Below are 26,098 nucleotides of genomic sequence, written 5' to 3'. Positions count from 1 at the left end.
TTGATATTTTTGGTTACCACCCATTAAGATCCTTAACTCGTAAAAAAAAAAAAAAAATGAGACCCTTCCCCCAGCTGACTCCTCAGAGCCAAGGAGCGTCGCAGTCTCTCCAGTCCCAGACACCGACCCTGTTCCTTCAAACATTATTCCTGCGCCACCTTCGGCACCAGGGGCTCAGAGCGGCGGCAAACGCCCGCCGCCTCCCACGGCGACCGCGGCTCCCCAGCCAAGGCCTCCAACCTTCAGAAACGCGGCCTGAGGCCCTGGACTGAGTTGGGCCGCGGTCGCAACTGCGCCCCTCACAGGCTCGCCACGTCTTCCCGCGGCGACACGTTTGCCTCCCGCGGCTGGCTCACTCCCTCCAAAGCGGCCAAGGCCCCACTTCGCTTCTCAAGGATCACGACCCCGCGTCCCTGCCTCCCACTGCCGACGCGGCCCGTTCCCCAGCGACATCGCCAGGGCCGTGCGGCCGCGGACGGTTGGGCGGCCAACGGCTCCCCGACGCGAGGCGGCAGCGCGGCGGGCGAGGCGGGAACGAGGCGGCCCGGGGCGGGGGCGCAGGGCGGCGCCGGCGCGGGGAAGGATCGCGAAGGAGCGGGGAGGCCCCGCCCTTTCCGTAGAGATCTCTAGAAAGCCGCGCAGCGGCCCGAAAACACGGACTGCGCACGCGCGGCGGCCGGGCCCGGGCATTTTGCTGCGTCACCAGCCGCCGCCCGGCCTCACCACCCCTCGCTCGCACGCACGCACGTTCCTCCTCCGTCCTCGCGCCCCTTTTCCTACACTTTCCTCTTCTCCCCGACCGGAGGAGCCGCTCGCGCCGCGCGGTGCATTCTGGGGACCCAGGTCGAGCCCGCCGCCGCCGTCGCCGCCGCCGCCTGAGGGGAGCGAGGAGAGGCCGCGACCGGAGAGAAAACGCCGGAGTCGCCGCCGGAGAAAAGTCGACTCCCCAGCCGCCGCCGCCGCCGCCAGCGAGGCCCGCCCACCCGCTCGCCCGTCCCCCTGCCCCGTTCACAATGTGAGTGCGACACCCCGCCGAGTGAAGGTCGCCCCGGGAGTGAGGCCGAGGCCGCCCCGGGGCCCCCAGGCCTTGGGCTCCTTCGCCCTTCTCCCCTCCGTGGTGGCAGTCGCTCCTGGGGGTGGGAGGGCCGGGGTCCTGGTTCCGGTTCCCGTCGGCGGGGGGAGGACATTTTTTCTCCAGATGTCCTCTCCCCGCACCTTTAAGCCGTCCCTCAGCCTCCCCTGCCCAGAACTCGTCCCTTTTTCGTAACTTAGCCCCAGGCCCTCAGCCCTGGCGAGCTCTCGGCCATGCGGGCGCCCTGCAGGCGGGGACCCTCGTGGGCTGCCCGGGCAGTCGCTCCCGCCGCCCGTGACGCCGCGCCAGGGCCAGGTGCACCTGTGGTGGCGGCCACCAGACGCCCGCGGCCCGGGCTCCCCGGTGGAGCGGCACGCGGCCGTGCGCCATGCGCGGCGGGCACTGCTAGGCAACTGGGGGGTGGCCATGCCGCCGCCACAACTTCCTGTCTGCTGGGTCGTGGGGGTCCTTGCAGGCCGCCTGCTCCCCCCAGTGCCCGGGGAGAGGAGGGCGAGTGCCCACCACGCACTCGGCGACTTCCCTGGCGGCGAGGAGGAGTGACCGTTGAGCAGGTAGTTGTGCACGTGTCCAGGCCAGGCCGGAGAGAACCTGTGGACATTTTCTGTGTTCCCCAGGAAACTTGAGGAGATCACTTTTCGCTGTGAGATGGGAAGAGGTGTGCGATCACCTTTTGTTGACGTGGAAGCGACTGCAGATTTTTTTCTTTTTTGCACTTTTTTTTTTCTTTTTATGAATCATGGTAAAGTCAAACCTTGGTAGTTTTCCTAAGAATCCTTGGCCCTGCCGCTGCCGGGCCTTCCGTTCTTTTCAGAAAAAGCTTTACCTCTTCCACTGCGCGGATATTCGGGGTTTGGGGGTCATTTTTGCTTCATGTTCTTGGGTTTCCTGGGTGCTGACTTCCCTGAAAGTTTTAGAGATGAACAGTTGAAAGGGAGCAATTTTGATTCCCACAGAAAGTAATACACTTGAAAGAGTTAATATCAGGTAAGTATATAGGGTAAAAATCTCCATGCCCTCCAGCCAGTTGAAGAGCGCCAAGGACTCCAGAAGAAAGCCTGTATCCCTGCAAGGGCGTGTGTTTGCATTATGGAGAATTTTTTTTTCGCTCAAAAGAGATGTCTAAATTTTTTTTAAAGAAGGATTTAGATCTATATAAAACAGTTCCTAATTTTTCCTTTGAAATCTGAGTTACATGGCAAAGAGTCAGTCTTAAAACGACTTTTATAACTTGAAAATTGTCTGATACAGCATTACTAACTTGTAAATGCAGTTACGTAGCCAAACGAAAATAGCTTTTCAAGAAGAAATATTTTTTTAAACAGCTTGAAATAGTGACTCTGGAGGTCAGAAAAAGTAGCTAAATGGGTAAGAAACATGAAGTTTTGTAGATATGTGGGGACTTAAAGTTTGTAGGAAAATGAGATTAAAGGTAAGGTTATTTTAGTCCAAAAAGTTTTGAGCTCATAGTTTATGGACAATGTATATTAAAATTGTGCATTACAAAAATTTTTACACCAGAATTCTTCCTTCACAAATTCTTTGAAGTACCCTCTTAGATTAAAAACTTGGAAGAAAAGTGTAGCAGCCGTAGTCCAAAAAAGCAGTCTCCATGTGGTCACACGAACGCTACCTTCAAAATGAGTGTTTTCCAGAAAGCAGGTAATTCTTACTCTGTTCAAAATGGTATGTGCCCTCTTGTAAATTTTTCAGGGGGTCTTACCTAACCTAGTGACTTAAGTGAAATTATAGAATGAATATTATGAGTTGGAAGAAACCTTTAATGGGCCATCTAGTTCTCAGAAGAATCTGCTTGACTGATAAGGGTTCATTTTATTGATTTTATTGATGTCAGTTACAAAGATTTTTTTTTTAATATATAGAGGGAGACAGTTATGTATCTTAAAGGCTTGGAGGTGTGTGATTATACAAAGTTAATAAAAGTTTTAATAGTTTTTATGAGAACTCTTAATTTGACTTCTTCCTTGTAGTAGGCTGGAATTTTAAAGTTACTCTTTTCTCCCTTTTGAGAATTTGTGCTAACCTAACCTTATGAGGGGTGCCACTCTGAGGTTTTCTTTTAGTGATTGTTGTTGGGTACATTAACAAATATAAAGTAAAATGTTTTGAGATACTCTAAGTAATTTTTAATGCTCCATGTCTTTATTGTCTTGAAACATACTGTGTCTGTCTCTGTTGGTTAAAACCTTTGCTACAACTCAGCGTTGTAGGGTAGGATCCCCAAAATAAAATCGTCAGTCTTTGGCTTTCAGGACATCTTTCCCTAGTGAGAATATGGTGTATAGTGAATTTCTGTAAGTTAGAAAAGAGTAACTGGTCATGGCCTTTGTTCGTGTTGATTTTCTAACCACTGTAACCTGGCAACTGGATTTTCTTCTTTTTTTTTTTTTTCTTTTTTTTTTTTTTTTTTCCTGTGCTGAGTTAGACTTTAACTAGAAGGCAGTAGAAACTGGAAATGACATGACTGAGTGCAAGCCACTTTTGCTAAATTAAGATTCTGCTGTTTATATTTTGCTTGAAACTCTTTTAGAAGCCATATGATTTGGTGGTTTTAACGTGGTTAGAGATTATTATATCAATTGTTTAGAATCACCCTAACTCTTATTGCATTTATTGTGTTTTGCCATGGAAAATCGAAGTATGTGGTATTAAACGTATTAATTTATGTGGATGGGCAATGATAGATTTTAAGTTGAAGCTGCTTCCCTCATATATGTATGAATTTATGGTTTTCCATGAAGATACCAGTTAACGTTTACCTTGAGCACTAGGCCCTCCTCCCCATAACATGTTATTACAAAGCTGAAATAAAATGTACTGTTAGATTTTTTTTGTCCCACAGTTGCTTTTCACATGTAGTTATGCTTTGTCAATAAAGAATGTATGTATAAGTATCATTTCCAACTCAGGATATTCAGATACATTCATGGATTGAAAGGATCTCAATCAACAGGTTTTTAATATTAGGCTGTGGGAACTAATTCTTAAAAGTACTGATTAGTATCATAAGAGGAAGTCCAAAATGGGATTGGAACCCAGGGTTTTTTACAGACTTTCTTCTTTCTTGAGATGTATTTATATTGACGAGAGATCTTCCATCCACTGATTGACCGCCCACTGACCCGCAACAGCCAGGTCTGGACTAGGCCAAAGCCAGGAACTGCATCCGGCGTGATGGGAACTCATACTTGAGCCATCAAGTATGCTTCTCAGGCACATTAGCCGGGAGCTGGATCAGAAGCGGAGTAGTTGGAACTAGGACTCAAACCTGCTCTCCATTATGGGATTTGGGCATCCCAAGTGGAAGCTTAACCCACAAAGTCTACCTCCAGAAGACTTTTGCTACTTCATAAAAAGGAAAACAATGTTCAGGGTGTACCTTCTTTTTCCAAATAAACAGCCATGTCTCTCTGGTTCAGATTTATTATATACTCTAAGCTGCTTGTCTTACAACCTATGCCATACTTCTTTTTGATTTATTTATTTGGAAGAGTTACCAGAGAAAGAGAGGCAGATGCCTTCCATCTGCCAGTTCACTCCCCAGATGGCAGCAACCCCTGGGACTGGGCCAGGCCAAAGCCAGGAGCTTCTAGGTCTCCTACTTGATTGGCAGGGACCCAGGTACTTGGACCATCTTCTGCTTTTCCCACGCCATTAGCAAGGACTTGCAACAACACCCATATGGGATGCCAGTGTTGCAGGTGGTGGCTTTACCTGCTGTGCCACAATGCTGGCCCCTGTGCCATACTTGACGTAATGGTAGTAAATGCTTGTGTGTATAAAATTTGTATCTTATTGAGGCAATAAGACTGACAATTAACCTTGAATCTTTTTTATGAAGAAAAAAAAATTCTAAGATTTATTTCAGAGAGTGGCAGAAACAGAGCTCTTCTATCCACTGGTTCACTCCCAAAATGGCCACAGCTGCCAGGGCTGGTCCAGACTGAATTCAGGGTCTTCCGTGTGAGTGGCAGGGGCCCAGGTACTTAGGCTATCATCTGCTGCTCTCTCAGGCACACTAGCAGGGAGCTGAATCAGAAGGAGTGCAGGTAGAATTGGAACTAGCACTGATATGGGATGGTAGTCTTGCAGCTTCATTCACTGTGCTAAGGCACTGGCCCCTGGAGAAATATTTTTATCTGCTTTGGGGATCTTAAAAGGAAGAATGCACAGAAGCAGTAAGGTGAGGAGGCTGTTAGCTCGAATAACTTTTACCTTTATATCTTGGAACAGAAATTGCCAAATAAAGGAACTAGCACAAAAATTCAAAGATGTTCTTGTTTCATGGTGCCTTTGGTGCCTTTTTACTGTCTTGGTGGTCCAAAAGGAGTAATTACCAATTCTTCCCAACAGGCTCCTAGTTATTTGAGAAGCTAATACACAAATTATACGTACCATAGCTACTAATAGGATATATATGTTGGGCACTGTATAACTTAGCTAATCTTTGGAGTCAGATAATATACATAGGTACCACTTCTGTTAACTTGCTGGTGTGTGTGATGGGCTGGTGAGTTGGGAGTACTTGTTTTGATTTTTTGTGTGTGTGTGTGTGTGTATGAATCAGCTGTCACCAGAAATCCAACTTTGAAATGAGACTTTTTTTTTTTTTTTTTTAATTTTTTTTTAACAGGTAGAGTGGACAGTGAGAGAGAGAGAGACAGAGAGAAAGGTCTTCCCTTTGCTGTTGGTTCACCCTCCAATGGCTGCCGCGGCCGGTGCACCACACTGATCCGATGGCAGGAGCCAGGTGCTTCTCCTGGTCTCCCATAGGGTGCAGGGCCCAAGCACTTGGGCCATCCTCCACTGCACTCCCGGGCCATAGCAGAGAGCTGGCCTGGAAGAGGGGCAACCGGGACAGAATCCGGTGCCCCAACCGGGATTAGAACCTGGGGTGCCGGCGCCACTAGGCGGAGGATTAGCCTATTGAGCCACGGTGCCGGCCCTTTTTTTTTTTTTTTAAGATTTATTTATTTGAAAGTCAGAGTTAGAGAGAGAGGTCTTCCATCCTCTGGTTCACTCCAGCAATGGCTGGAACTGCACCTTTCCGGAGCCAGGAGCTTCTGGGTCTCCCACGCGGGTCCAGGGGCCCAAGAACTTGGGTCATCTTCTACTGCTTTCCCAGCCCACAGCAGAGAGCTGGATTGGAAGAGGAACAGCTGGGACTAGAACTGGCACCCGTATGGGATGCCGGTGCTTCAGGCCAGGGCGTTAACCCACTGTGTCACAGCACTAGCCATGAGAAGATGAGACTTAATGGAGAGGACTTTGAAACTAAACCACCTCAAACTGGTATAATGGCTTGCTTGGTGTCTTGTGTGAGGTTCAGTGAATTCCTCTCATTTTATTTTTTTAAGATTTATTTCTTTATTTGAAAGTTAGTTACACAGAGAAGGAGAGTCAGAGAGAGAGAATGGTCTTCCATCTGCTGGTTCACTCTGCACATGGCCAGAACTGAGCCAATCTGAAGCCAGGAGCTTCTTCTGGGTCTCCCACGTAGGGGTAGGGGCCCAAGGACTTGAGCTGCCATCTACTGCTTTCCCAGGCCATAGCAGAGAGCTGGTTCAGAAGTGGAGCAGGGATGCCAACACTACAGGCTGTGGCTTTACCCACTATGCCACAGCGCCAGCCCTTCAAATTTTAAATAACCTGTACAACCCAGTGAGTTCTTCCATGATATTCTGGTACCCCTTAGCACATGATTTGAGAACCACAGAACTATCACATTTATTCATGTGGCCATTTAGAAAGTTTTATGTAGTAGTATAACTAAGGTGCAGAAGATCTGAAAATATGAAAAGTATATCTTGGGGTTTCTCTAAACAGTGTGTTAGTGATGGTTTCAGATATTTATAAGTGGGTTTTCTTTTTGTTTTAATTTGAAAGGCAGAACAGCACAGAGGGAGATACTCCATCAGCTGGTTCACTCCCCAAATGGCCATACTGACCAAGGCTGGCCTAGGTCGGCCTGGGGCCGGCACTGTTGTGCAGTGGGTTAAAGCCCTGCCCTGAAGCACCAGCATACCATATGGTGCCAGTTCTAGTACTGACTGCTCCTCTTCCAATCCAGCTCTCTGCTATGGCCTGGGAAAGCAGTAGAAGATGGCCCAAGGACTTGGGCCCCTGCACCCACGTGGGAGACCCAGAAAGAAGCTCCTGGCTTCTGATTGGCGCAGCTTCGGGCGTTGGGGCCATCTGGGGAGTGAACCAGCGGATGGACGACCTCTCTGTCTCTACCTCTCTCTCTGTAACTCTTTCAAATCAATAAAATCTTTTTTTTTTTTAAGGGCAGGAGCCAGGAACCCCATTTTGGTCTTATATCTTTTCACTGCCTACCCAGGTGTATTAGCAGGGAGATAAATTGCACTCTGATGCCAGTCCTCACGCCGGGCTTTCTCCGCTTAAAAACTCTGCTTAGTTTGAACTCAAGACTTCCTCATTTTCCATTGCAGAGCTTAAGTATTTCACTTCAGCTATTACAGGCTGAAGTAGATTTAGTTCTTTTATTCCCTTTTGCAAATGATAAATTTTTATTTTGAAATTAGTACTTCTGGGGCTGGGGCTGTGGTATAGTGAGTAAAGCCACCACCTGCAGTGCCAGCATCCCATATGGGTGCCGGTTCTGGTCCCAGTTTCTCCTCTTCTGATCAGGCGCTCTGCTGTGGCCTGGGAGAGCCCAGGTCCTTGGGCCCCTGCTCCCACATGGGAGACTGGGAAGAGGCTCCTGGCTCCTGGCTTTGGATCGATGTAGTTCTGGCTGTTGTAGCCATCTGGTGAGTGAACCAGTGAGTGGAAGACCTCTCTCTGTAACTCTTTCAAATTAATAAAATAAGTCTTTTTTAAAAAAAAATTATGTCCAGCAGATTAATCTGCTAATAACTCCAGCATCGTCATTGGAGTGCTAAGTGCTGGCTTCTGTGCTTCTGATCTAATTTCCTGTTAATGTACCTGGGAGACAGAAAAAGGTGGCCTGAGTGCTTGGGCCCCTGCCATCCACATGGGAGACCTTCCTGGAGTTCCTGGCTCCTAGCTTCTGCCGAGTCCAGCCAGACCTTTCTGTTGCAGCCATTTGGGGACTAAATCAGTTAATGGCAGATCTCTGTCTTCTCTGTCACTCTTTCAAATAATAAATAGTAGTGTTTCTGAATTTGATGACATCTTTTATTGCTGCTGATCTTTTTTTTCTTTCATCTTAGTGTTGATTGTTGTACAACACTTGTTTTTATACAGATACTTTTTGGCTGTATAAAAGATTAGTTAATCTAGTCTTCAAATAGTTTTTTCTTTTATTAGAAATCTGTTTAGTTTATTCCTAACCCTAAAAGACAATTACTCTGTTAGTAAGCTGTAGTAAAAAGCTAGTCGCATTGTTATTTTCAGCATTCAGTCATCATACTCTTATAGTAAGCTCACAAGGGAAGTACGATTACCTTTGAATAAAGCATGTGAGGTTGTGTACTAGACAACATATTATGTTCTCTAGTATTTTACATATTTAGATATCAAAATAGACAAGTTTTTGAAGTACTAACAATAAAGAACATCTTACAATAAATCATATAGTTATATCAAGAAAGGTAAACCACAAACAATAACGTGTTTGCCTACTTTTTTTAGAAGAAGGTTTTTTTGTTTGTTTGTTTGTTTGTTTTTAGTTCATCACTAATTTGAACGTAAACTTAAGGGATTTTTTTCTGTTTTGTTGGCTGTCAGAAGGATTCTTGGCAGCATGTCCAATAAGTTCACAAAATATTTTATCTGTATAGCTTAAGTACATGTGAATTACTTTATGGTTAATGCTGAGTCTAACTGGGGATTCCTGCAACACCTGCTAGGTCAAATTCAGTATCATATTATATTCATTGGAAAGTGGATTGTAGATGAGAGACACAGTTGTTTTGTTGTTGTTGTTGTGTGTGTTTTTTTTTTTTTTTTTTTTTTTTTTTTTTTTTTTTTAAGGATTTATTTACTGGGGCTGGCGCTGTGGCATAAGTGGGGAAAGCCTCCATGTGCCATGCCAGCATCCCATATGGGTGCCGGTTGCTGGTTCGAGTCCTGGTTACTCCACTTCCAATCCAGCTCTCTGCTATGGCTTGGAAAGGCAGTAGGAGATGGCCCAATTCCTTGGACCCCTGCACCTGCATGGGATACCTGGAAGAAGCTCCTGGCTTTGGATCAGTGCAGCTCCAGCTAGATGGAAGACTTTCTCTCTCTCTGCTGTTGCAACTCTGCCTTTCAAATAAATAAATCTTATTAAATAAATACCTTCTTTTAAATTTTATTTGAAAGGCTTAGAGAGGTCTTCCATTCACTGGTTCACTCCCCAGATGGCTGCAACAGCTAGAGCTGGACCCATCTGGAGCTAGGAACTTTCTCCCAGTCTCCCACACATGTACAGGGGCCTAAGCACTTGGCTGTCTTCTACTGCTTTCCCAGGCCACAGCAGAGAGCTGGATTGGAAGTGGAGCAGCTAGGTAGGATTCAAACCAGCACCCATAAATAAGGGATGCCGGCACTGCAGGTGGCAGCTTCACCTGCCTGTTGACGCCACAGTGCCAGCCCCAACAGTTTGTGAGAGCAACCTATAAATCCAGTTTTCTTTTAGTAGTTTATTAAATATTGAGGCTTTGCTGTATTTTCAGAATTCTGAAAAAAGTATAACCAGGTCAGTATATACCCTTAAAGTACATTTGACTTCTTTGTGAGCCCTTATTAAGAGTGTTTAGCTTGTTATTCATGGTGAAGTCTGATCTTTTTAAAGTGTGTGTCAACCCCATAGGTTCCTCTTTTTAATCTAAAGAGGTTGACTTTTTAATTAAAACTCTGACTTTTGCTTATTCTGTTTTTTATTTCTTTGATAGACCACTAAATAAAAATGGAAAAAAACAGGTTTCAAAATAGTTTTGATATTTTATTTAAAAGGTATTGTTAGAATGTCCTTGTACCTCATTTTACCATCACTTAAATGAAAGTTTTTTTCAGTATATTTATAATATTTTACAGTTCCAAGTTTTTTTGTTTTTTTTTTTTTTTAAAGAAGAGAGGTTTAGGCCGGCGCCGTGGCTCACTAGGCTAATCCTCCGCCTAGCTGCGCCGGCACACCGGGTTCTAGTCCCGGTCGGGGCACCGGATTCTGTCCCGGTTGCCCCTCTTCCAGGCCAGCCCTCTGCTGTGGCCAGGGAGTGCAGTGGAGGATGGCCCAAGTACTTGGGCCCTGCACCCCATGGGAGACCAGGAAAAGCACCTGGCTCCTGGCTCCTGCCATCGGATCAATGCGGTGCGCTGGCTGCAGCGCGCTGGCCGCGGCGGCCATTAGAGGGTGAACCAACGGCAAAGGAAGACCTTTCTCTCTGTCTCTCTCTCTCACTGTCCACTCTGCCTGTCAAAAAAAAAAAAAAAAATCAGAAAAAAGAAGAGAGGTTTATTGTGGGGTGGGGTCGGGGGGAGAGTAAGAGAGCAAGATGCAAGTATTTTGTACTAGATACATCATCCTGATTTTTCCCCCAATGATTTAAGAATTAAGAATCTAGATATTAATGGTTTGTCACACTTATATATAGAGAGAAACTTTTAATTTATAAAGAAATTGCTGGTTATTTTGAATCATGCTCTACATCTATTGAGTCACTAAACAATAAAAAAGATCCATCAAAAAAAAAACTGTGATTAGACTGAGAGGAAAGTATTAAAGATAACTGGGGGAGGTACAGAAGAATGGTGTGTTGTTCTATGGAAGAGCATGCATTGCACACATATGTATATATCTCCAGTGAGATTGTTCTAAGTAATGCATGTTAGGGAACCAAATCTGAATTACTGAACAGCTCAGGGTATTTCAGTTAGTTTCCATAAGATAAGCCTTGTGCATAGTAAAGTATCCAAAAAAATTGCAATAACTGGAACATTTTTCTTAGCAAATTATTTCCATCTAGGTTCCCAGGTGCTTCTTTTTGGGGGGGGGGGGGTAGTGGGTCAGTTATAGATCTTCCGTCTGTTGGTTCACTCCTAAGAGGGTGGCAGTGGCCCAAACACTTGGGCCATCCTCCATTGCTTTTCCTAGGCCATTAACAGGGAGCTGGATCAGAAAGGGAACAGCTGGAATACGAACCAGCACCCATATGGGATGCCAGCATTGCAGGTGGCAATTTTACCTGGTATGCCACACACCCAATCCTCTAAAGTCAAACTGCTTATGATTTTCTACAAGACAGAATTAAGACCCATCAGTTTTCTTGCCTGTAAAAATTTGTGGCAGGAGGTGGATCTGGCAGTTAAGACAACAGCTTAGGTTACCCTCATCTCATAGGAGGGCCTGGTTTGAGTCCTGGCTCTGCTTCCAGTTCCAGCTTCCAGATAATATGCATCCTGGAAGGCAGCAGGGAATGGCTTGAGTACTTGGATCCCTGCAATCTGTGTGAGAGAACAGATTGAGTTCTGGATTCATGGCTTCAATCTGGCTAAGCCTTGGCCATTTTAGGCAGTTAGGGGAAAAAGCAGCAGATGGAAGATCTCTTTCTCCATGGCTTGGTCTCTGCCTTTCTTATTCTTTTTGACAGGCTGAGTTAGTGAAAGAGAGAGACAGAGAGAAAGATCTTCCTTCCATTGGTTCACCCCCGATATGGCTGCTGTGGCCAGTGCACAGTGCCGATCCGAAACCAGGAGCCAGGTGCTTCTTCCTGGTCTACCATGCGGGTGCAGGGCCCAAGCACTTGGGCCTTCCTCGAGGCACTGCCTTCCCAGGCCACAGCGGAAAGCTGGACTGGAAGAGGAGCAACCAGTACTAGAACCTGGGGTGCCAGTGCTGCAGGCAGAGGATTAACCAAGTGAGCCGTGGCGCCGACTGGTCTCTGCCTTTCAAATAAAATGAAAAATGGAAAAAATTTAGTATGGTGTTTGGGAACAACATTTTCATTCAGTCCTTAAAGTTTTGTTTATTTGAGAGGTAGAGTTAGAGAGGTCTTCCTTCCGTAGGTTCACTCGCCAGATGGCTGCAACGGCCAGAGCTGCGCTGATCCAAAGCCAGGAGCCAGGTACAGGTTCTCAAGCACTTGGGCCAACTTCTGCTTTGTCAGGCCATAGCAAAGAGCTGGATTGGAAGAGAAGCAGCTGGGACTAGAACCAGTGCCTATATAGGATCCTGGTGCTGCAGGCAGAGGATTAACCTACTGCACCATGGTGCCGGCTCCAAAAGTTGTCTTTAGTCAGAACTCTTCTGGAGATATACGTTATTCAAAACTTAGTTACTTTAATTGGCATATAAGAGGGTTCTTCAGAAAGTTCATGGGAAATACTTATTATGCAGGGACTTAAAAATTTTTGGACCAGGATAAACTCATTAAAAAAAATTTTTTTTTCCCCAAATGCCAGCAACTGCTGGGGCTCTGCTGGGCCAAAGCTGGGAGCTAGGAACACAGTCCAGATCTCCTGTGTGGGTGGCAGAAACCCAGCAAATTGGGTCAACACTGCTGCCTCCCAGTGTCTGCATCAGCAGAAGTTGACATCAGAAGTCAACAGCTGGGAATTGAATCCAGCTGATAATTCTCTGATGAAAGATTCAGGGTTCCTAACCAGTAGGCCAAATGCACACCCTGATTCTATTTTTTGATAAGCTGTTTTTTGTTTTGTTTTTTAAGATTTATATATTTGAGAGGTAGAGCTACAAAGAGGGAGGGAGAGACATGGAGAAAGGTCTTCCATCCAAACTGGTTTACTCCCAAAATGGTTGTAACAGCCAGAGCTGGGCCAATGTGAAGCCAGGAGCTTCTGCCAGTTCTCTACACAGATGCAGGGGCCCAAGCATTTGGGCCATCTTCCACTGCTTTCCCAGGCTATAGCAGAGAGCTGAATCGGATAAGAGTAGCTGGGACTTGAACTGGCACTGTAGGTGGTTGCTTTACCCACTATACCACAATGCCAGCCCCTCTATAAACTGAGATTTATTATTTGAAAGGCAGATCGGTATAAGTAGAGAAATATCTTCCATCCACTACTGTTTGAGTTTGCTGTATAGCATTAATGTTTAGCATAGAAATGCTAGACAGCCGGCGCCGTGGCTCAATAGGCTAATCCTCCACCTTGCAGCGCCGGCACACCGGGTTCTAGTTCCGGTCGGGGTGCCGGATTCTGTCCCAGTTGCCCCTCTTCCAGGCCAGCTCTCTGCTGTGGCCCGGGAGTGCAGCAGTGGAGGATGGCCCAAGTGCTTGGGCCCTGTACCCCATGGGAGACTAGGAGAAGCACCTGGCTCCTGCCTTTGGATCAGCGCGATGTGCTGGCCGCAGTGGCCATTGGAAGGTGAACCAACGGCAAAGGGAAGACCTTTGTCTCTCTCTCTCTCTGTCCACTCTGCCTGTCAAAAAAAAAAAAGCTAGACAAAAAAGCATAGAATGTGATCTTTTTTCATAAAAGGGATTTCATAAACATCAATTTGTGTTTATTGTTGGCTTTAGTTAAGTGTGGGACATTTCACTCAGAATTGTATTTTTGGTGTCTTAGAGTAAACAAAGCTAGTAAATATTGAGTTACAGTCCACAAAATTCTTTCTCCTCCCTCTCACTCCTTTTTGCCCCCCTCCTTTTTTGTGAAACAACCTTTTACAAACATAGAATTAAATTTTGGCTTACAGAACACCTTCTGGTTAGGTAATTTAAATTGTTTTGTATGGGTCCAGCTTAGTGGCACAGCAGGTTTAGCTGCTGCCTGCAATGCCAGCATTCTGTATCCTGTGCCAATTCAATTCCTGGTTGCTCTGCTTCTGATCCAGCTCCCTGATAATGCACCTGAAAGGAGAGTAGGGGATGGCCCAAGCATTTTAGAACCTGCCACCCTTGGGGCCAACGCTGTGGCGCAGCGGGTCTGAAGTGCCAGCATCCCATATGGGCACCAGTTCAAGACCCGGCTGCTCCACTTCCAATCCAGCTCTCTACTGTGGCCTGGGAAAGCAGTAGAAGATGGCCCAAGTCCTTGGGCCCCTGCACCCGCGTGGGAGACCCGGAGGAAGCTCCTGGCTTCGGATCCTCGCAGCTCTGACTGTTGGGGCCAATTGGGGAGTGAACTGGTGGATGGAAGACCTCTCTTCTGCCTCTCCTCTCTCTCTGTAACTCAGATAAAAATAGATAAATCTCTAAAAAAAAAAGGGGGGGAGTGAACCAGCAGAGGGAAGATCTCCCTCTGTTACTCTGCCTTTCAAAATAAGTATGTTTTAAAAAATGGTTATTGTGACATGGGAAATGGTTGTACTGGTTTGCTAAGGCTCTACTATAACAAACAGGCTGGAGAGTTGAAACAGCAGTTACTCCCCCCTCCCCCCACATTTTTCTGAGGCTGGTAGTCCAAAATGATGGGGTCAACTGGGTTGATTCTTATATGCGGTCAGCCTCCTTGACTTGAGCTAGTCAATATATTGTTCCTTTCCTCTTTGTGTTAAAGCCTACTCTATAGCCTCACTTTTACTTAATTGCCATCTAAAGATCCTATCTCCAAGTACAGCCACCTTCTGAGGGACTGAGTAGTCCCAGGACCAACATTAAGATTTGGGGAAAATATAGTTCAACCCATGACAATTTCATGACTAGATTATTGTTTGAATATGAAGAAGATTGATTGTCCCCTGATTCCATGTTCTTGATAGGAACAGAAGCTGAAGAGCTGATAGACTTAGTTTTTGATATAACCTTTGCAATAACCCAGTCATCAGTGGGTTGCTCCCCTGTTACTTTAAAGATTTATGTATTCATTTGAAAGGCAGAAATAGAAGGGGAGGGAGAGAGAGCTCTTCCATGGACTGGAAGAGCTACCCAAAATGGTAGTGACGGTGGGGGTTGGGCCAGGCTGGATCCAGGAGCTTCATCCAGGTCTCCCATGTGGGTGCAGGGGCCCAAGGACTTGGGCCATCTTCTGATTCTTTCTCAGCCACATTAGAGAGTTGGATTCTAAGTGGAGCAGCCGGGGACTGGAACCAGCGCCCACATGGGATGCTGGCACTGCAGGTGAAGGCTTAACCATTCTGAGCCACAGTGCCAGCCCCTGTTACTATAGCCTTAATATGGAATTTGCTGTTTACAGAGTAAACAGTACTGATAAATATGTTCAGATTATGTGGCTGCAAAAGCATTTACCAGAATTTATTGAAAATAAACATGAAATCTGTTAGGATAAGAATTCCTGTCAACAACCAGGCTAATTTTTAACTTGATTGTAGTTTTAAAGCAAAAAAGGTAGACTTGTACAGTGAATCCTCAAGACCTGTTAGCTTTAGCTATTATCAAGATAAAGTGGCCGGCGCCGCGGCTCACTAGGCTAATCCTCCGCCTAGCGGCGCCGGCACACCGGGTTCTAGTCCCGGTCGGGGCGCCGGATTCTGTCCCGGTTGCTCCTCTTCCAGGCCAGCCCTCTGCTGTGGCCCGGGAGTGCAGTGGAGGATGGCCCAGGTGCTTGGGCCCTGCACCCCAATGGGAGACCAGGAAAAGCACCTGGCTCCTGGCTCCTGCCATCGGATCAGCGCGGTGCGCAGGCCACAGCGCGCCGGCCGCGGCGGCCATTGGAGGGTGAACCAACGGCAAAGGAAGACCTTTCTCTCTGTCTCTCTCTCTCACTGTCCACTCTGCCTGTCAAAAAAAAAAATATATATATATATAAAATTGGGAGACCAGGAGAAGCACCTGGCTCCTGGCTTCGGATCAGCGCGGTGCGCCGACCGCGGCGGCCATTGGAGGGTGAACCAACGGCAAAGGAAGACCTTTCTCTCTGTCTCTCTCTCTCACTGTCCACTCTGCCTGTCAAAAAAAAAAAAAAAAAGATAAAGTATTTTATTATATATTGCTCCCCTTCTCCCTTTTAAGCAACATCTATAATCTGGGTAAAACTAGGGCAACATTTACTTGCCTCTAATTTCTGAGGTTTTTTTAAGATTTATTTATTTGAGGCCGGCACCGCAGCTCAATAGGCTAATCCTCTGCCTTGCAGTGCCGGCACACCTGGTTCTAGTCCCGGTCCAGGCACCAGGTTCTGTCCCAGTTGCCCCTCTTCCAGTCCAGCTCTCTGCTGTGGCCCAGGAGGGCAGTGGAGGATGGCCCAAGTGCTTGGGCTCTGCACCCGCATGGGAGACCAGGAGAAGCACCTGGTTCCCGGCTTCGGATCTGCGCAGTGCACCGGCCGTGGCAACCATTGGAGGGTGAACCAACGGTAAAAAGGAAGACCTTTCTCTCTGTCTCTCTCTCACTGTCTACTCTGCCTGTTTAAAAAAAAAAAAAAAAGAAGATTTATTTATTTGAAAGAGTTACAGAGAAGAGTCGGAGCTATCTTTCATCTGTTAATTCACTCTCCAGATGGCCAGAATGGCCAGGCCAGAGCCAGGCATTTCTTCCAGTCTCCTGTGTAGGTGGCAGGAGCCCAGGTACCTGGGCCATTAGCAGGCAGCTGGATCAGAAGTGGAGTGCCCAAGAAATGAACCAGTGTCTACATAGGATGCCAGTGTCACAGGCTGTGACATTACCCATTGAGCCACAGTGTGGCCCTTCATTTCTAAGAATTTAAAGTGAATGGTAATTGGACAATCATAGTTGTATTTTATATGTGTATGTGTGTGTGATTATTGTAGTCTTTTAAGATTTATTCATTTATTTGAAAGGTGGAGGACAGTCATTTCCCATGCCTTTTTTTTTTTTACTTGAAAGAGTTACACAGAGAAAGGTCTTCCATCCTCTGGTTCATTCCCAAGATGGCCGCAACGGATGGAGCTGTGCCAATCCAAAGCCAGGAGCTTCTTCCTGGCTTCCTGGTATCCCATGTGGGTGCAGGGGCCCAAGGACTTGGGCCATCTTCTACTGCTTTCCCAGGCCATAGCAGAGAGCTGGATGGGAAGAGGAGCAGCCGGGACTAGTGCTGGTGCTCAAATGGTATGCTAGCGCTTCAGGCCAGGGCGTTAACCTACTGCGCCACAGCATCGGCCCCTACCCATGCTTTTTAATGCCCATAGTTCTTAACATAAGTAGAGATGTTGAATACTATAATTTCACTGAAATTGTATTAGTTTACTTTCTTTATTCTGTGAATTTTAGTTTTAGGAGTAGGGCTATAAAGGAATAGCAAATGATTTCTGACAGGGCTAACCAGTGGTTATTCTGTAAGGCATTGTTTGATGTTTTAAATCTCGTGTTAGGAAATTGGTGTCATTCTGAAACTAAACCTTGGTAGAGCCCTGACTTACCTTGGAATGTAATATCATTCATTTGTTTAACTTTAGATGTTACAAACAATTCATTGGCCTGACTTTGTCCAATTTTATCTTTGTAGGCAGCCTGCTTCTGCAAAGTGGTATGATCGAAGGGACTATGTCTTCATTGAATTCTGTGTTGAAGACAGTAAAGATGTTAATGTAAATTTTGAAAAATCCAAACTTACATTCAGGTAAATTGCCATTTAATATCATTGGATGAAAAGCTTACCTGAGACAACTAACTTCAGCTTGCTTGTTTTAGTTTTTCACTGAAGTTTTTGTTACTTTTTATCTCTTTGAAAAGACTTAATTCTTTTTTTTCCCTCAACAGTTGTCTTGGAGGAAGTGATAATTTTAAGCATTTAAATGAAATTGACCTTTTTCATTGTATTGATCCAAATGTAAGTAATCTTGATGCTTTAATCTGATTTTTTTTAAAAGATTGATTTATTTGAAAACCAGAGGTGGGGTAGGGAGAGAGAGAGATGGAGGAGATGATTTTCAGCTGCTTATTTGCTCCTTCGATGACCATAGGGGCCACAGCTGAGCTAAGCAGACACCAGGAGCCCTTTCCTAGTCTACCACGTGGGAAGCAGAGGCCCAAGTATTTGGGCCATCTCCTGCTTCTTTCCCAGATCCGTTAGCAGGGAGCTGGAGCTGGATTGGACATAGAGCAGCTGGGACTCAAACAAGTGCTTATGTGGGATGCTAGATTTAGTCTAAGGCAGCTTAACCCACTCTGCTACAATTACAGCCCCCTTTAATCATGGTCAAATCATGAGGGAATGGACATACTTCAAGTATCCTTAATAGTAGACATTGGCCGGCGCCGCGGCTCACTAGGCTAATCCTCCGCCTTGCGGCGCCGGCACACCGGGTTCTAGTCCCGGTCGGGGCGCCGGATTCTGTCCCGGTTGCCCCTCTTCCAGGCCAGCTCTCTGCTGTGGCCAGGGAGTGCAGTGGAGGATGGCCCAGGTGCTTGGGCCCTGCACCCCACGGGAGACCAGGAGAAGCACCTGGCTCCTGGCTCCTGCCATCGGATCAGCGCGGTGCGCCGGCCGCAGCGTGCTGACCGTGGCGGCCATTGGAGGGTGAACCAACGGCAAAAGGAAGACCTTTCTCTCTGTCTCTCTCTCTCACTGTCCACTCTGCCTGTCAAAAAAAAAAAAAAAAAAAAAAGTAAAATAGTAGACATTAATCCTGATTTTCTTTTTCTTTTTTTTTTTTTTTTAGATTTTTTAATTTAAAGATAGCATTTCTTCTCTGATTTCCTCATGCAAACTGCACATAAAATAATAATCCTGTTTTCCTTTACTCTAGGATACTAACTAGATATATTTCTGTCTTGCAGTATTTTCCCCTTTAATTCAAAATTTTTTTCTGCTTGTTTTTGTTTTTGCTATCAGTATTTGAGTATAGGAAGCTACTTCTAAGACTTTATTCTGTTCACCCTATGTAAGGGAGGAGGGAAAATGATAACTTCCCAGGTTTTTGTTTTGTTTTTTTTAAACTGGGTAGTCACAGGTGTGTTTCTTTTCAGTCTAGAGAACGTAAGGGAAGAAGTAAGAAAGGAGAGGTGAGAAATGACAGTCCTTCTTTCTGTCTTGTCCTGATACTGGAGAGAAATGGTGTGATGATGCTTTTCTTTTTAGGATTCCAAGCACAAAAGAACGGACAGATCAATTTTATGTTGTTTACGAAAAGGAGAATCTGGCCAGTCATGGCCAAGGTTAACAAAAGAAAGGGCAAAGGTAGGTTTCTTTTCTTTATTTTTTCAAAGTTTAATATTTTTACCATTTGTCCTAGCCAAATAAAAAACCTCCTGTGTTGTGAAGTCACAAAACAATATTTACTATTACTACCTTTTTTTCTCCACACTGAGTATTTTAGCCTTTTTTGTATATGTGTGCTAATTACGTGCCCCCACAGCTCAAAAAATGTGGATTCTTTTGTTTTTGTTTGTTTTGTTTATTAAGAGTTAGAGGGAGAGAGAGATCAGTCTTCCATCCGCTGGTTCACTCCCCGGATGGCTGTATTGGTCAGGGCTGAGCCAGGCTGAAACCAGGAGCTTTATCAGGATCTCCCATGTAGGTGGTAGGGGCACAACAGTTGGGCCATTTTCTGCTACTTTTTTTTTTTTTTTTTTTTTAAGATAACTTCTATTTAATAAATATAAATTTTGAAATTACAACTTTTGGATTATAGTGGTTTTTTCCCCCCAATAACCACCCTCCCACCTGCAAACCATCCCATCTCCTGCTCCCTCTCCCATCCCATTCTTCTTTAAGATTTTTATTCTCTTTATATAATTTCTACTGCTTTTTCAAGACCACTAGTAGATTGGAAATAGAGCAGCCAGGACATGAATTGCTGCCTACACGAGATGCCAGCATCACAGATGACAGCTTTACCCACTATGCCACAGCACACGCCCTAGATAATGTGGGTTTTAAAGTGCAGATTGACCTAGTCACACATACAGTGATGTTTTTGTTGATCCATAGCTCAATTGGCTTAGTGTGGACTTCAATAATTGGAAAGACTGGGAAGATGATTCAGATGAAGACATGTCTAATTTTGATCGTTTCTCTGAGGTAAGTTCCTTTCACTACATTTTCTCACCCCTCTGCAGTGCATTTCTTTTTTAAAGCTTTATTTATTTGAAAGAGTTAAGAGAAGCAGAGGCAGAGAGAGAGAGGTCTTCCATCAGCTGGTTCACTCCCCAATTGGCTACAACGGCTGGACCTGTGCTAATCTGAAGCCAGGAGCTTCTTCCTGGTCTCCTACATGGGTGCAGGGGCCCAAGGACTTGGGGCATCTTCCATTGCTCTCCCAGGCAATAGCAGAGAGCTAATCAGAAGTAGAGCAGCCAGGACTTGAACCAGCTCCCATATGGGATGTGGGCACTTCAGGCGGCAGCTTTACCCACTATACCACTGCACTGGACCTTGCAGTGCATTTCTATATAGTCATTTTAATTTGGTTGTAAGCACCTGGTAGTATTCAAAATGTGCACCATTTTGTTTTTAAAAATCATTTTGCAGTGACAGTTTTGAAGTGTAACCTCTATGATTTCAAAAGAATTGTTAAAGCTGATGTGTAAAAGCAAAAGACAAGCCATACAGTCTTATCAGTCCAACACACCTAGTTTTCCTTCTAGCATTGGAACAAGTCGGTGGTGGAGGGTGTGATCACAGTAGTCTTGCATTTTTATCTATAAAATACAAATAAACACCTTTAAACACAATCCTTGTGAGATGTTGACACTGGGAAGTATGCAGGAATATTTTTAGTTTGCAAAAAAAGGGGGGGGTTAATTAGCCTGTTTTCTAAGATGTCACTCAAATGCGTATTGTTATGGCCAACGAAAAAATGATATTTGTAGGCAGAATAAATCTTAAATGTACTAGAGATGAGTATATTGGGTTATAAGTTCAGTGTGCACTTAAGAAATCCATTTCTTATTGGTAATTTGAAATTTTGAATTAACTAGACTTCATTTGTATTTCTTCATTGAGAACTAAGAGTTAAAAAGAGCCAAGTTTCCACCTTTGTGCATGCAACTGCTGATTTAACATCTCTCAGTTATTCTAGAACATCTCAATTATTCTGGCACTTTCAATAGAAGAGAACTATATATTGCTGAGATTATCCTTATTTGTGTACAAGTCACATCTTAAAATTGTTCTCTTGCTGTTTTTGTTCTCTGTTTTACCTTTGAAGTAGTTCTTCAATACTTTAAATTTTCTCTTGCTATTCTATTCTTACCTCTTAATACCGTGCCTAGCACGCTTTGAGCATTTTTCCTGCTCAAAGAAACTGAGTATCATTGGAGATGGAAAAACTACTAGTTCCTCCTGTTAATACAAGACTGGATTGCCCATAATTTTTGTGCTGAGAGATTTGACTAGGGGGAGTGTGTGTTTATTAATTGAGATAAGAACATTTAATGAGATACACCTCTTAACAAATTGTAAGCACATCACAGCAGATGTTTAGAACTTGCTCATCTTGTATACAGCTGGAACTTTATACCTGTTGGAACAGCAACTCCTTGTTTTCCCTTCCAAGCACTTCAGCCATCTTTTGCTGCCTTCCCAGGCTTTTTAACAGGAAACTGGATCAGAAACAGAAACTAGAGACTGTGGGATGTTAGCATCACAGTTGTTTCTGTGACTGTCTTATTTCTCTTAGCTTTATCTTCAAGGCTAATAGTACTCAATTTTAAAAAATAACTCATTTAAAATATTAGCAATATATTGCTTATTTGAGATATAGGAAATTTGCTGGCTCATCCCCTAAATACCATGACAGCTAAGGTTGAGCCCAACTGGATCTGGGGCCTCAGTTCAGGTTTCCTACTGGAGTAGCCACCTAGGGTATGCATTAGCAGGCAGCTGGAATGTAAAACAGAGACAAGACTCAAACCTAGGCACTCCCAATATGGGATACATGCATCTTTTTAAGACCCCTTCCAATGTTAAAATCTAGGTAGGCAAATGTTTTTGCTAGAAACTGTTTGTATTTACAAAGTTAATATATTATATTGGATTTTATTTTTCTGGAATTCAAATGTTACAGAGAATTGTTAATTTGAGGAAATAAATTTTTCCACATCTGTTAATAGTAGTTTAGTCTTTGTTTATGTCCTCAAAATCTGTACTGTTAGCTTTATGATTTAAACGACTGAAATTTGAGAATTTGTCATATAGTTGTTTATTGGCTCTTTATACTATAATTACAGAATACTACAAATAATAACATACACCTATCTTAAGATAAAGTTTTAACAGCTGCAAAAAAAATCCCACCCCACCCCCCTTTATTTAACCAAAATAACCACTATTCAGGATTTTGATGTTTAAAACATTTCTATCATCTTGCTGGGTGAATTTAGTCTTCCCTACAGGTTTTCAGGATTTTATGTAACTACCTTTTGCAAAAACAAAAGTGCTTGAGTTTATCATGTGCAAAAAAATCTGACAGATTTACAACCTATTCTGGAGTATGCAATCTAGCAATTAGGGCTTAATTTAATATCTTTGAAATTTTATACTTCACATAGATGATGAACAACATGGGTGGTGATGAGGATGTAGATTTGCCAGAAGTAGATGGAGCAGATGATGTAAGTCTAAATTTTATTTTCTGTTTACTTTAATAGTAAGAAACAATGTATTTACAGGATAAAATTTAAGGTTACTTTCTTGGGCCACTTCTAGTGTTTTTTGTTTTTTTTTTTGTTTTTTTTTTCCCCTCCTAAAAAATACAATAGGGAAAGGAGTCTTTAAATGTGTGCATTTTTAAAGACCATACCTTAAAGTGGCCAGATTTTGCATAGATGCATTATGTGTACCTTATTTAATAGTTACTTTAAGGCTTATTTTGTCTTTCTTTGTTAGTTTATAGAGAGGGAGAAACACAAATCTTCCATCTGCTGGTTTACTTCCCAGATGACTGCAATAGCCAGGGCTGGACCACACCAAACTTCTGCTGGGTCTCCCACAAGGGTGGCAGGGACCCAAACACTTAGGCCATCTCCTCTGCTTTTCCCAGACCATTAGCAGGGAGCTGCATCAGAAGTGGAGTGGCCATGGCTTGAACCAGCACCCATATGGGATGCCAACATTGCAAGCAGTGGCTTTACCTGGCCATAGTGTTTACCCCAGATTATTTTGTCTTAAAATGATAAGTTAAATAAACAAGTTTTATAGCAGAATTGGTCAGAGGCTAGATTTTTTATACTTGAGACTACTTTCTCAGCATTCCCTGTTAGCTTTTTTTTTATTATTTTTATTTTTTTATTTATTTGAAAGGCAGAGTTAGGCAGAAAGAGAGAGGTCTTCCATCCACTGGTTCACTCTGCAGATGGCTGCAATGGCCAGAGCTGTGCCGATCCAAAGCCAGGAGCTTCTTCCGGGTCTCACATGAGGGTGCAGGGGCCCAAGCACTTGAAACGTCTTCTGTTGTTTTCCCAGGCCATAGCAGAGATCTGGATCGGAAGTGAAGCAGCTGGGGCTCAAACTGGCACCCATATGGGATGCCAGCACTGCAGGCGGCAGTTCTGCGCACTATGCCACAGCACCAGCCCCTCTCTGTTAGCGTTTTATTAACATCTTCCAGAAAATTACTGAATGCAGTTTGGAAATTAATTCAGAATGAGCTAAATTTAAAGTTGATTGTCCATTGTTCATGAGCCATTTTTCCTCTTTAATGAAATGCCAAGTGGGAGGGGGACGATTTAGGGCCAAATTCAAATGATAGGTTAAATTCTTAGCAAAAGCACATGCTAGTTTTTACAAGGGTTAGATGCTTGCCTGTTGATTTGTTCACACCAAATAGATAAACTTGGCCTTAAATTAGATGCTTTAATTCCTTGACTTAATGTAACCATGTATTTTTGCTACTTTGGTTTAAAGAATATGATAATTCAGCTTTTTAAAGGTAAACTTTTGAGTTCACAGAGTAATTTGTTAAGCCTGGTAAATTTTTTTTTTTCCTACTTCTTTAGGATTCACAAGACAGCGATGATGAAAGTAAGTGTCTTTTTAATTTATTTTTGGTACTTTTCCTATAAGACTCATTTAAAATTGGTATTATTCCCTGGTATTTCATATTAATGTTTTTTAAATTCTTTCAGAAATGCCAGATCTGGAATAAGGAGTATTGTCATCACCTGGATTTTGAGAAAGTGATTTCTCTGCAAAATTTCATAATTGAGAGAATTCCTGAGTTGATAGCTCTAAAGGTGGATGCTGTATTTGCCTCCTTTAACCCATTTTTCAACCTATTTGTTTTTTTAAAAGGCTTCACTAAGGGTTGATATGTACCATTGTAAGGGGCAGTTTTAAGTCAGCTAAGGCAATAACCTTATGCATGAACATTTCCCAGACTTCATGAAGCTGTTGAGGTCCTAGATAATTGATACAGCAGTTGTGATAAATAAAAACATTTCACTTAAGTCTCCTTTACTTCTTCATAACATAGATACTGACATGATAGGAAGTGCTCAGCTTAGGGAAAGATAAGTAAATTTTAGGGTTTAGAACATGGACTCAAACGTGGCTGAAACAAATTGGCTGACACCTTAAACTGATAACCGGCTATTCCTCTGGTGTATCCTTCAGGAGTGTTCCACTAAAGTTTATTTTTCAAAAAATTCACTTCACATTATTCTATGTAAGTGATCACTTGTCAGTGTTCCAGATGTATCTTAGCTAAAACTAGTGAATGCCCTAACTTAGATGGTTTTTGAAGCCTATACATTTGGTATTGTTTGGCCCTTAAGCTTTTACATCTCTTAGCATGGAGGACGAAGAAAGCTGTACATTGTTGCTTGAGAGTCTGTACATTTAGACCAGATTTGTATTTGCACTGTCAGTATGGCAAATGAGTGAAGAAAATGTTAATACACTATTGGAAATTTTTTTTTATTTCTTTTTTTTTTCTGGTTCAGCTTATACCAGGGCTGAAAACCTCAATTTATGTTCATGACAGTGGGGATTTTTTTAAATGTCTACATTCTTTCTAATAAACTGTTGGAAGACTTCTTGGCTGTCCTTTTAAGTGTCTGGTTTACCGTAACTTCATGTATTTACCATTTACTGGAATGGAATTTTTATTTTTATTTGAGAAAGAACTTGGGACTATTCCTCTGTTGAATAAAGAGGCTTGCTGTAATGTCACAGGAGACCTTCTTAAAGTGGATCTGTAATAGAAAATTGTAGATGCACTTGGCAGCAGTTGAAAAAGGAAGTTGTTGTGATTTGATTGAAATAAAACTGAATGTGTTGTCCTCCACTACATCTTTGAGCTTCTACATTTTGGTAGTTTTCATTGCCTCACAGCTGCTGTATTTGTCATAGCCCAGAAATGCGTAGTATTTCAGCACTTTAATTTCTAATTTCAAGAGGAAAGAGAGCGGGCTTTTGGTTGGTTCACTCCCCAAATGCTTGCAACAGCCAAATGAAAGCCAGGAGCTGGGAACTCAATCTGCGCTTGTCCCAAACTCCTTGAGCAATCGCTGCCTTCCCAGGGTGTGCATTATCAGGTAGCTAGAGTAGAAGCAGAGTAGCCAGGATAGGCAACTTAACCAGTATGCCATAGGCCTGCCCCTCGACACGTCCTATGACCAGTAATTCAGGTGCAGTGCCAGGCAGTGTGTTAAAAGTGCTAGGAGGGCCAGTGCTGTGGTGTAGCAGATAAAGGCATTGCCTGCAGTGCCGGCATCCCATATGGACGCTGGTTTGAGTCTCAGCTGCTCCACTTCCGATCCAGCTCTCTGCTGTGGCCTGGGAAAGCAGTAGAAGATGGCCCAAGTTCTTGGGCCCCTGCACTCGCATGAGAAACCCAGAAGAAACTCCTGGCGTCTGGCTTCGGATTGCTGTAGCTCCAGAAGTTGGAGTCATCTGGGGAGTGAACCAGAGGATAGAAGACCTCTCTTCCTTCCACTGGCTCACTCCCCAAATGAATGCAGCAGCTGGAACTTGGCCAGGATGAAGTCAGGCACTCTGTCCAGGTTTCCCACCTGGGTGGCAGGGCCTAAGCACTTCCTACCAGTGAAAGCATTGTATATCATTGCTTTGCTTGGCAGTAGGCATGTGTCAAAGACCTAAGTATTTGTTGCATGAATTCTCAAATACGATAGCATGACTAGTGTTTTACAGAAGGTTGTGGAGGTAAGGAAGGAAACAAGAGTGCAATATTCAGTTCTTGGGGGATGGGAAGTCATGTGTCTCAAAGTGATTTAAGCCACTACCTACAATGTCAGCATC

At 44.0% G+C, this 26,098-nt stretch overlaps 2 protein-coding genes across 11 annotated transcripts in view; both read left to right on the top strand.

Annotated features, from left to right (window-relative positions):
* The first annotated feature begins 607 nt into the window (after nt 1–607).
* PTGES3 (prostaglandin E synthase 3) lies at nt 608–25,127 on the top strand. 9 transcript variants are annotated; one of them, XM_051846383.2, is made up of 10 exons: nt 709–1,015; nt 2,639–2,752; nt 17,402–17,515; nt 17,656–17,725; nt 18,865–18,900; nt 18,977–19,075; nt 19,829–19,918; nt 22,390–22,452; nt 23,836–23,860; nt 23,965–25,127. In XM_051846383.2, the coding sequence occupies exons 2-10, from the start codon at nt 2,703–2,705 to the stop codon at nt 23,982–23,984; spliced, it is 567 nt and encodes a 188-aa protein (XP_051702343.1). In that variant the 5' UTR covers nt 709–1,015; nt 2,639–2,702; the 3' UTR covers nt 23,985–25,127. The 9 variants fall into 9 exon arrangements, with proteins under 9 accessions (XP_069908519.1, XP_069908521.1, XP_069908520.1 ...); XM_070052416.1 differs by lacking the exon at nt 709–1,015 and adding an exon at nt 1,509–1,644; XM_070052417.1 differs by lacking the exon at nt 709–1,015 and adding an exon at nt 1,649–1,748.
* ATP5F1B (ATP synthase F1 subunit beta) overlaps nt 16,347–26,098 on the top strand; it is a 32,846-nt gene continuing 23,094 nt past the window's right edge. The window contains exon 1 of one of the 2 annotated variants that reach the window (XM_070052401.1): nt 16,347–16,417. The gene's annotated coding sequence lies outside the window, so the exon portion shown is untranslated. The remainder of the gene's footprint in view (nt 16,418–26,098) is intronic. The other variant, XM_070052402.1, reaches the window with a different exon arrangement.

Source organism: Oryctolagus cuniculus, chromosome 11 (genome assembly GCF_964237555.1).
Source record: "Oryctolagus cuniculus chromosome 11, mOryCun1.1, whole genome shotgun sequence".
NCBI classification, from domain to species: Eukaryota; Metazoa; Chordata; class Mammalia; order Lagomorpha; family Leporidae; genus Oryctolagus; species Oryctolagus cuniculus.
Note: the sequence above shows the minus strand (reverse complement) of the source record. Positions and strands in the feature narration are given on the sequence as shown.

Bases quoted from the DNA above. Each gene is read 5' to 3' on its own strand.
- PTGES3 (XM_051846383.2), top strand. From the start codon at position 2,703: ATGTGGTCACACGAACGCTACCTTCAAAATGAGTGTTTTCCAGAAAGC. The intron at 17,726-18,864 runs GTAAGTAATCTT...GTTTCTTTTCAG, and splicing joins TTCATTGTATTGATCCAAAT to TCTAGAGAACGTAAGGGAAG. The intron at 23,861-23,964 runs GTAAGTGTCTTT...AAATTCTTTCAG, and splicing joins ACAAGACAGCGATGATGAAA to AAATGCCAGATCTGGAATAA.